We start from the raw sequence: 11,984 nt of genomic DNA, 5'->3' as shown, positions 1-11,984 counted from the left end.
CCTATAATATCCCAATAAAAAAAAACAATTGATCAAACAATCAAATGATATTTTTTCAATAGTTTTATTTCAGTGTCTAACATTCGCGTAAACATAAGAAATCATTATAAAAAAATGTTGGTAAAAGGGGGCATTCGGATAGATTAAAGCCGACCGTGGATGACTCATTACTGGTACATTATTTTTGTTTTAAATATTGGCATATTAACGAATAAAGGTTCGCCATCCCTGCTCTACATGATCTAGCAATTATCTAGGGTGGGGTGAGGTCAACTGCTTGACACGGCGATACGGGGTAGCGAGCAGTGTTAACGAAGCAAGAATGTAAATATCATTACCTCTCGTTAGAGAATAGTATATTATTTCTTCATTACTCTCCTTCAGGGACAGTCACATAAAAAGGTGTAAACGTTATTAGACGTGCCGCTATTGTGATTGCAAAAAGTGCACCATGAAAGTGTTGTCCGTCGGTCCGTCGCGGCGGCGCGGGCGCACCCGCCGGTTCAACGACCCAAATGTGCATCAACTTGACTAACGCAAACAAAAATGAAGCTACTTTCTAATGTTGCATGCCGCACGTTTTAAAATATCGTAATTGCAAAGAAATATTGTTATTTATTGTTAAATAGGAAAAGTGTTAAAGATATCTTGAGAAAACGTTTGAGATTTTTTCGACATTACACTAAAGAATGGTTAACCGATGGCACTCTGAGTAGGTAATGAGAGTGATGTTACGTATCTAAGCTAATTTTTTTAAGGTATCCATTCGCTAAGCATGCTCCTTACTCAGTGGCATAGCGTGAGTTTTTGCGGCTAGGCGTCGGGCCAGAGCAAAAAGGCTCTTTTAGAAGCAAAAAAGAAAACGCCTCTAGGTACTGGTACATGCGACAAAATAAAACGACACTGTTGTGATTGAATGATACGACTCGAGTGCCAGACAATCCAGTTATTATCTCCTACTCACACCTGATTATAGTCCATTGAAAAGTTACATTTGGGGTTGCGTTTTTTAGAGGACGCAATTTTATTTTTTAGAAGTGTAGGGGGGGTCAGTGTAAAGCTACAGCCAAGTTTGTGGGGTCGCCACCCTTGTCCACGGCCGCCATCTTGGGTTGAAATGGTTTTACGATGTATCTCTTAAACTATTTATCTAACAAAAAATTATAAACATTTTTGTTGCAAATTAAATTCTCTACAACTTTGGTCCAGTAACTTTTGTCGTAGAACTATAAATAAAAAGTTATAAGCAAAAATGTTAAGCAATTGCTTCATCTGTCCCAAAGCGATTCAGGATCCAAGTAATTCGCGTACAAGCCGACAACCGCGGGTTTGTGTTGTACGTATTATGAACCTTATAAACACACGTTCTGATGACGTTGCAATGGACATTGCTTAACATTGAATTTCTTAACATTTTCGCTTATAACTTTTTATTTATAGTTCTACGACAAAAGTTACTAGACCAAAGTTGTAGAGAAATTAATTTGCAACAAAAATGTTTATAATTTTTTTTTGTCAGATAAATAGTTTAAGAGATACATCGTAAAACCATTTCAAACCAAGATGGCGGCCGTGGGACAAGGGTGGCGACCCCACAAACTTGGTTTTAGCTTAACACTGACCCCTAGTGTTGCCCAAATGCAAGAACAAGACGAGACTTAGCCAGTCTTGGTCTTGGTCTTGCGCCAATACACCTGATCTTGGTCTTGGTCTTGGTCTTGCGCTCCCAGTCTTGGTCTTGGTCTTGGTCTTGCAGCAAGAGTCTTGCAAGTCTTGCAATTACCTATTAGTCTATTACTATTTATTAAAGTTTACTTTAAATCTTAGAAAAACGTATTAGAATTGGAACATTGTGAGCTTGAATTAACATAGCCATAGTAAAGATCAAGCAGATTAATAAATAACTGAAGATTTGATAAGAAATTCGAAAAATCAACTGACCTATATGTCGTTTTCCATGGAAGTAACTGTTTCTTAATAAACATTTATGATTTATAAGCTTACATTTGCTAAAACATGTAAAAACAAATTAATTACAATAACTTGACTGTATTTTAAAGAACAATACTTATCTGTCTAGAAAGAGATTGAACCTTCAACTTATAAGAAATTTAATAAAAGAGTTTTACGATTTATCATTGTATCCCAAAGTAAAAATGAAAAATTATTATTAATATTTCCCAATTGGGACCCGAGTGGGGCCAAAGTGGGATATCCCAAAGTAAAAATGAAAAATTATTGCTAACATTTCCTAATTGGGGCTTGAGTGGGATTTAAGTGGGAAATCCCAACGTTGAAATAGTAAATTATTGCTAATAGTTCCGCTTGAATAAATCTAACTAAGATAAACGAAAAACAGAAACAAATATTAAACATTTAACCGCAATATTAGTAATATCATCTAGTTGATTCGATGTACATCAAATAAAGCGACGAATGTAATATTCCCGCTTGGACCAGTGGTAACGTGAACGACTGATGATCAAGAGGACCCGAGTTCGAGCCCAACTGACGACAAGGATGCATTCAACCAATAGTTCACTTTCTAATCGAAATATAAAGTTATAGTACCATCAGAGTCCGTAATTCAAAATTATTTTTGATTTATTGAAATTTTAGATATTTTATAAATTTAGATTGGGATCTGATGGGGATCTCCCAATTGGGCCCCATTTGGGATTTCCCAATGGGGGCCCATTTGGGATTTCCCAATGGGGGCCCAAGAGGGCTTTGCGTGACATCCCAAAGTGGGGCCCAAGAGGGAAGCCCAAGAGGGGCCCCATTGGTCGCACTTTTAAATTTCTAGTCGGGCTATCCTTACCATTTTATCCCGATCATAATACTACTTGCGTGATCAGTATAATGTATTCATTTTCATTCTAAGCACTCTGAAACTTATTTATTCTTTGGAACATCTGTAGGTACTCTTAAAATTCGAAATTATTTTGCATGAGTATACCTACGCCCTATGGCGGCAATCAAATAGTGTCAAATGTTATGATTTCGGCGTGGCGGCAACGATTGTTTTAGATTTCAGAAGAAGCCGCCGGCGCGTGTATCATAACCATGTACTTCCGAAAAGCGGCAAATTTCTTTGAGAAGTAAGTACAAAACCTTTGATGCCGCATTATCAAAGTGCCGATGGTTAAAACATAGCTATGCATGCACTCAGTTTGATTTTAATAGATATTTTTTATTCGCTATGTTTATGGTATTAGTCGTAATGCGCATAGGTCCAGTTTTTCATATTCTTTGATACAGTTTTTGCGTCTCATAGAATTCCTAAGCGTACCTACCTATACACCGAACTGTTACACCTAACTACTCAGTGAAATAGCGCTAAGTCCTAGCTGCAAGACGCAAGAGTCTTGCAGGCTATGTCTTGTTCTTGCTCAAGTCTTGCACGGTCAGTCTTGGTCTTGGTCTTGGTCTTGCTAAAAATACGCGGTCTTGTTCTTGGTCTTGGTCTTGCAAAAACGCAAGAACAAGACCAAGACTGCAAGACCAAGACTGAATTTGGGCAACACTACTGACCCCCCCTACACTTCTAAAAATAAAATTGCGTCCTCTAAAAAACGCAAGGTAAGGCCTAAAAAATGTAACATTTCAATGGACTATTAACATTATTTCTAAAGTATAACAACAAAGACACAAAATTCCAATTTTAAAAACTTTCATTTTAAACATTTTGTCGTCCCTCTATAAGTACCAAAACGAATAATCTGAAAATTATTTTAAGCAGTAAACTATTTTACATTGCTTTTAAACGTGCTCCTCACAACAAAATCGAAATTTAAAAAACACGTAGAAAAACAAATTCAATATCATATTTCTACAATATGTTATTTTAAATTTGGTAGTTTACATGTGTTATTAATTTCAGAAGAAATATGTCACTAAAATTGTTGATTCCGTTCATATCCTAAAGGACACATTATGTTTATCTGCAACCAACAATATTGAATAGACAATTTAATAAGGAACATTTTGCTAGTATAAAAAATTCAGAAGGACCTCAATTTTTTTTTTAAATAATTATTCGTAAACCTGCCTATTCTCGCCGTAGCTCGTGCGACGAAAATGTACGGAATGAATGCTCAAGACCGTTTACTTGGAAGGAGTACCTTAACGACTTTGATATACTAGGCGAGACGATACAAGATAGAGAAACACCAGTACAGCTGGAATGATAAGATTACAGTTACGAATAAGAATAAAAGCGTGTTAATAACTTACTGAACGATCTGACTAATGCATTATTCTCTAAGTACAGGTTTCCTTCACGGAGGTTTTTTTAGTACTTTTTAATCCACCAGGATGTTTAGACTGTTTTTTAAATTTTTTTTTGTCTGTCTGCGATTTTTAATTGTTACCAATTGAATCTATTATAAATTGATTGGCAATTATATAAATCTGATTTTATGATGATTTAATGGTTCTCGGTGATACCTTTTAATCCTGTTATAATATTAGACGCGTCAGATTCTGAATTCAGCGTAGTGACACGCAAATAAACCGTTATTCGCCATGTTTTAAGCAATCTAGTTAATTTATTCACTAACCGAACAAATTCGTAATGTAATGGCGGGTCTACACTGGCGGATTTTTCAAGATGTTCCCGCTTTTAGTGTAAGGCAATATCGATCTTATGTTCATGACGTATAAAGTTGATGTTGGGTTGGTAATAACGCGAATGTTCGCTGAAATAGGCTAAATGTGGTGCCACCATTAGTCACAAACGTCTGTATCCTTAGAAACGATTTCGCACGCTGAATCACCGGTCGCAACAGCTATGTAAATACCTACCTAACGTTTTTGCACTGCATTACACAAGATATTCACTGGCCGGATAATTGGGCATAATTTGCAATCAAAAGGTATTTGGATTAATGCCTAAAAGGTCTGTGTTTTTTAAACACGTGTTTTCAAATGGCTGTTCAAATATCTTGAATGTTTGATTCGAATGTATAAGAGGTAATTAATAATAATAAATAATAATATCAGCCCTGTATTATATACTTGCCCACTGCTGAGCACGGGCCTCCTCTACTGCTGAGAGGGATTAGGCCTTAGTCCACCACGCTGGCCTAGTGCGGATTGGTAGACTTCACACACCTTCGAAATTCCTATAGAGAACTTCTCAGATGTGCAGGTTTCCTCACGATGTTTTCCTTCACCGTTAAAGCGAACGATAAATTCACAAAGAATACACACATGATTTTTTAGAAAAGTCAGAGGTGTGTGCCTTTGGGATTTGAACCTGCGGATATTCGTCTCGGCAGACCGTTCCACACCCAACTAGGCTATCGCCCCCTTTTTTTTTTTTTTAATAAATTCTATATTAAATTTTGACAACAATTCTGTGTGGGTCAAAAGGAATATTATGTTGTTTTATAGCCTGTGGGTTTAATTAAGTATTTATGAGTAAAGGAGACAAATATTTTCCAAATGTACTTAGTTTTAAGATCTTACATTTTCTCATTGCCAATTGTTGTAATTTAGTTGAGCTTATTTTTTATATTTGTCTGCTTCCTTAAATATAATAACGCAGTTGGGTCCGCCTTAAATAAGGTGAACAATATCATAAGTCTTGTTATATGTGTGAGCTAAATATTGTATCATCTGTTAGTGGACAAAATAAATGATAAATGAATACAAAAACTTGCTAAAATATCAAAGTAACAGTTTAAATATCTAGTTAAGTATTGTCAGTTCTAATTTTGATATGACTTCGCTTGTTGGTTTCTTCACGCTCTTTTCCTTCAGCGTCAGAGCGTGGTGTATTACGACTATACGCATGCACATTTATTACAGTAGTTAACAAATAATATTGCTTCTAATATAAGTAATGGAGAAATGTTCATTAGCGAGAATTTGTTGAAAATATCAGTTGAAATTGTTACGGAAGATAGATCTTAAAATAATGTGGCAAAAAGAAATATATACTTAAAATTATATTTGAGTAATACAACTTAAAGTCCAACAATAGGTTTACATCCTAAAATTATTACGCCTACATTATTTCGCAGTGAACTTCGCCCACGTTTATTTTGCCATCAATATTAATCACGATGCTTATTAATTACGGATATCTACGTATTTATTTTGTATGGATACATCTATAATATTTTTTTATGCAACTTAATGAATGACGAGACTTAGCAGCATCTCGCCTTATAAGCGACACGAACGCACATAAACAATAAAACTCGGGACTTTAGACAAGATGCGTTTAACAATCGCTATCTATAATAAAAACAAAAACATATGGGAATGACATTACAATCGTTAACGCTAATAAAAAATATGGTAATAACATATCTTGAAGATGACTTGTCGCTTGGGTATGTCATTCGCATATTTCCCTTAAAAAAATGTGTTTAACGCACCAGCAAGACCTTGGAATACAATAGAACTCCCCAATAAATATTCATTTCTCATGCGATTATAAAAAAAAATATGCTATATTCATCACGTAGGCGAACATAGTTGCACTTATGATAAGTATTTAATTATTATTTAAATAAAGTCGCTTACATATTTAATTTAAAATACAAACTCACGTAAAACATTAAAAACTTCAGACTATGCGCGGTGTTCGGCGGCGTGTACTGCCTGAACAGACCGATCGACAAGGTCGGCACGAAGACCGTCGACGAGGGCAAGACCGTGGTCACCATCGAGAGCAAGGCGAAGACGCTGAACTGCGACCACCTCGTCATCGGCATCAACGAGTGCCCCAAGGAGCTGATCTCACCAGAGCCCGCGGAGAGCTGCGATATATCCAAAGCCGTGTTTATAACGAACGGTTCGATCATGGCGAGCGAGAAGGAGCCGCTGTCGCTGCTCCGGTTCCCGCCGCTGGCTGATGATGATAAGGCGGTTACTGTGCTCGAGGTCGGACCGGCCACCGGCTCCTGCCCCAAGGGACTATGTAAGTTCTTTTAACCGTAATTTTTTGCTGTAAAACATCAAAGTTTGGCCTTAATTGATATAATATCTTCTAGTGGCGAAGGGCGAAACATTTCAAAAGGGAACCTGAGGCAAAAATGCCTTAGTTAACATATCGCAGCCAAAAGGGAAGCCGGTAGGAATAAACCCAAAAGGGAAGCTGGTAGGAATCTGATTGTATAAATGCTTCGCCACTGATACCTTCAATGATATAATACTCTAATATAATATCGGTCTTCTTACCCCCTTATTCATAGACGTTTTTTATCTAACGACCAAGTAAGGCTGTGGATAACAAGTCTGTTTCTCAGTGCTGACGGCATGGCAGTCTTCGCAGTGCGTAGACGTAGGGCCGTTGTGACTGGCTAATATTGAAATACAACAATAATAACCAATCACAACGGCCCTATGTCTATTTCTCAGTGCCGTTGGGCACTGAGAAACAGGCTTGTTATCACAGCTTTACTTCGTCCTTAGATAAAAAACGTTTATGAATAAGGGGGTTAGTGTTTAGCTGGGTTGTATGTAACTTGAGGAAGATATTATGGCTTGCCAAATGTCTAACAGAAAAATACGTGAATACCGTAATATGAAGATTGAAGATATCAAAATTAAACTATTTTTCTGAAACTTGACTGTCACTGACTGTCAATCTCTCCCATGACCACGAAGGCTGCAAAGTCTTCGAAATGTCGGTAGAACATTAAAATATAAAACATAAAATCCGAAAAATAGTAGAATTTTAATGTCTAACATTCGCGTAAACATAAGAAATCATTATGATTGAGGATTTCGTGCCGAACTGTTTAGAAAGTTGTACTTTGAAAAAGTAGTTTAATTTGCGCAGACAGACCGCAATGTGAAACTAAAGTAGTTTAGAGTGCACGATACAGTCCCAGGGTCACGAGTGAGTCGAACTTTTTGCTGCTTTTTTTTGTCCGGGTGCGCCGTTCGGAACCTCGTAGGTGGAACTTTATAATTTTTTTGTACGCTTGAGTCATTTCGCCGGTTGATAAAAAGTGCCCATTTCCGTAAAGTCGGCAGTAAGTATGACTCAAGCGACTTAAAAAAATACAATCCTCGTCAATGAAAAATAACTTCAAAACTATACTTTTATTAAAGATTTTAGATAAAAGCAACCTAGAAATAAATGTAAATTGAGACTATCTGTTCGGGTGCAAAATTTCAATCAGATCGGGTGAGCTGTATTTACTTCAACAAACATCAATCTTCAGGATCTGGGCGGAATATTTTGGCGTGGTCTTAAGGGATTGCCGAATGACAATAGTTTTGTTCTTTGCGTCTTGCAAGAGCGAATCGTGAGCCCCTTTGTAGGGACACACACACTTGCGCAGCTATTTATGTAAGTGCACATAATATGTAGTTGTGCGGGAAGGCTGTGGTCACATCATGACTCTCATACAACAACACATCCACATTGGTGACCTCGATGTCGCTCAAACCTATCTCTACAAACGTGCCCCGACGTCGCTTCAAACTCTGCGTGGAAGCCTAAGTCTCAAGTCGTTTAGCCGTCTTTACCACCTCTAAAACCGCCACAGTTGTAGAAAAGATAGAAACTCAACGTTCGATGTAGTTATATTTGTAAGAGATAAGATACAAATGTCACGTTTTCAATAGCTTATTGTTACATAATAATTCGATTTGTTTCAGTCGTGGTGTACTTCATCGCTAGCAAATCTAAGGACGCCGAGACCGACCTGAAGCCGTATGCAGAGAGGATCTTTGACATGTCCGGTGGCGACGCTGAATCCGACAAGCCCAAGGTTCGTAATCAAGTAGACTATTAATATCGTAAAAGTTTGACCCTAAGGATCGGTGCTAAGTTCTGGCTGAAAGTTAAGTAGACAGCCTCACTTGTGCACTTGGTCTTCACACTGTATGCACAGGGGGACATTTGTCGTGGCTCTCGACACAGTTACGTTTGTATACCTCGTTGTAGTAAGTTCATTTTGATGCCTATAAGGGTTCGCGAACATTTCCTCTTTGTTCTCTACGCCCATCGTAAAAGTGGTTTCTATCCTTCCCCTCACTTAGCTCCTCCAAATAATCCCCCCTAACTATCCTCCCCCTACAGTCGCTAAGGCCGGGCGATTCCAGTATCCTGTTCGCAAGTTTCCACAAGTGTAGATTGCAGTGAAACCTACATAAAAATAATTAAGTAGTATACAAAGTTATTTGAATTTAAGTTCACCGTTTAACTAGGTGGAATGTATAATTCACGTGAAAGTTTTAAGGAAATACAGTGCTTATGTATATTTCTGTCGTCAAATGGCACTACACGAGCATTGAACTACTGATACAAGTAGAGTACATATCGACGGTTGAAAGGCTAATTGTCTTAAGAAATTTTTTTTTGTGACACTTAAGTTTCTTACATATTTGAAATCAGCTTTTTTTTCTGTTTTTTGAACCTAGTAAAAATTTTCGAAAAAAGAGTCAATTAGCCTTTTAATTCGATATAGTACGATATAGTCCACTAGGATGAGACAAAACCGCGTAAGTCCAGACGCACTCTTGTGTTCAAAGTCAATAGCGCTACATCAGTGCCTTACGCTTTGCATTTGGCAAGTCTCGAAATAACTGCACAGTATAAACAGGTACTTCAAAGCCATGTCTGGATTGTTGCCTTTTGTTTACAACTATTGACGCCGTCGCGTCGTTTGAGAGAGAATTTTCGGTTAGACAGATAATAAACACACATCACGCATTTATTCCCGAAAGGGTACGCAGAGGTGCAACCAGGGCATTAACTTATCGCCAAGTGTGTTCCATCCCACCGGGCACAAATTCCAGAATCCGGGCTGACACTGAGCAGAAAAACCCAAATAGCACTTTGCCCGACTCGGGATTCGAACCCAGGACCTTAGAGAGCTGCCGTACCGCGCATGCAGTACAACCACGCTCCGGAGGCAGTCCGTTAGACAATTGGTTAGACAGATGATCTTCAAATATATATCTATATTAGGTTTATAATATAATTTTGCGAAATAATAAGTATAATTTAATTGGCTGAGTCAATGAACTCTATTCTTTGTGCATATTATAATCTGCGAATTTTGGATAACGATAATATTGTATTATAATGGTATAAAAGTTTTATCACTCTTAATAATGAGGATAATTAAGGTGGGCAATTAAATTTAAATATATAATATACAGTAAACAGTAGATTCTCTGATCCTTTTGTTATACGGATTGTCGATGATTAATATTGCTAATTGCGAGCCGTGAGACTTTGTATGAAACTCAAAAGGATTTTGGAAATTATTTCACCAATAGAAAACTTTATTACTGTATTAGTGTATAGGACATTATTAGTGTTTATGATACTTATTATGCCAGGATTGGTCTTTAATGCGAGCGGAATCGCGAGTAAAACTAACACATTATGTTTGTGTATAACTCGCTTCTCTTCATACATAAAATTTTTCGGATTTTCGTTTATCCGAATGTCTTACGGACAACAATAAGTCCGGTCAACGAATCTGTACTTAAATTTATATTGTAGGGATGAGGCAATGAATGATTGATAAATTATTACGAATCTATCTCATGTTACTTTTTGAAACAGACAGCGATTAAAGAAATATTATAATTCTAGCGACATGATAATAACTTTATTATAAATTGTTTATATGTGTAAAAAAAAACATACGAAAATAACACGTAAATTGGTAGAAAAATAAATGTGTAAATTTACATTAAATATTTGTACGAGCATGAGTGAACACTGCAGTCTGCACACGTAGTGTGAACATCTTGCTATCGCTCTCTAACTCCTGCTATATAACATAGCGGTACGTTTTATGGCGGTAGTTTTTAAAAGTATATATATACAATTCCATCAGCTTAATTAGGTGTTTCGAGTTTAAAATTTAAACATTCGTAAGTATTGATGAAAATAATAAAGATAAGTTATATACAGTAAAATAAGGTGAATAGATCTTGAACGAATTTTTAGAGTTTGGAAATTAAAATTAACCAATTTCGCGATAAAATGTATAAAAATATTTCTATTTCAACGTCTTTACAGGAGTGTAATCCTTAACACTTCTTGAATACAGCTGTTTTGAATAAACGATTCCAATCTAAACCTTCAATCCGATTCCTAGAATAAATCAAAATAAGTCACTTGTTGAAAAATCTTTGTTCTTATTGGTAAATTTTTGAGATAGGCTGAAAAAATCGATTGGGATCGTCTATTGAAAATGGCGGTATATCTGTGTATTTTCAATATATGTTTTCACACTATTGTAAGTAGTAAATATGTTGTTGTTGTGACAGTGCCTGTGGTCGCTGTTCTACAACGTGAAGGACACGAAACGCGCCCGTGTCGAGCGTGGTGGAGGGCGTGCACGTCTGCTCCGGACCCGACGCAGGACTCGACTTCGACCGCGCCGTCGAGCAGGTACAGTCTTATAAACTTGTTTTAGCGTTAAAAGGTGGTTAAGAATTGCTTAAACAGTTGTCAAAAACACCACCCGTTCCTAGTTTGAACCTACTTAAGAGGCAAGATGGCGGAGTTTTTATTACAGCTGATCGAGTCAATGTGTGTTTTGAGGTTATATGGAATATATTGTAAAGGTGGGGTCTGTGATTTTTATCAAAAATTGATTTCGATAATTAAGTATAATTTGCTCCGATATAAAGATCGTTATGTGCTGCTTGGTAATTTATTTATCATTTTTGTTGTTGTAGTCCAAGTTTTTGAGTAAGAAGAAGTTAAACATTGTTAACTCTGTCTCTCGCTGAAAAAAATCGGGAATTTTTTATAAGTAAGGCTGGTGGTATACGCAATTAATTAGAGTACGCAAAGAACAAGACAATTGTATTCTTTTTTATTCGGGCACTGTAAACTGACCCCACTGCACCTGATGGTAAGTATAGAGTGTCGACTAGGGTTGTCACCTTTTTTTGAGCAAATAAAAGTACATCGGTAAATTGAATGTAGAAAGAAAAGTACATGGTGTCAAAATAAAGTATAAATGATTTGTTCTTTATTATTTTGC

The 11,984-nt window shown here is 36.8% G+C and overlaps 1 protein-coding gene across 1 annotated transcript; it reads left to right on the top strand.

Annotated features, from left to right (window-relative positions):
* The first annotated feature begins 6,553 nt into the window (after positions 1-6,553).
* Positions 6,554-11,723, top strand: LOC119190225 (rab proteins geranylgeranyltransferase component A 2-like). Its single transcript, XM_037441581.1, has 3 exons — positions 6,554-6,934; positions 8,626-8,738; positions 11,260-11,723. Exons 1-3 carry the CDS (start codon positions 6,817-6,819, stop codon positions 11,395-11,397), a joined length of 369 nt encoding a protein of 122 aa, XP_037297478.1. The 5' UTR covers positions 6,554-6,816; the 3' UTR covers positions 11,398-11,723.
* Positions 11,724-11,984: the final 261 nt, after the last annotated feature.

Source organism: Manduca sexta, chromosome 22 (genome assembly GCF_014839805.1).
Source record: "Manduca sexta isolate Smith_Timp_Sample1 chromosome 22, JHU_Msex_v1.0, whole genome shotgun sequence".
Taxonomy (NCBI): Eukaryota; Metazoa; Arthropoda; class Insecta; order Lepidoptera; family Sphingidae; genus Manduca; species Manduca sexta.
The sequence above is the reverse complement of the archived record's forward strand: the minus strand, read 5'-3'. Positions and strand labels throughout refer to the sequence as shown.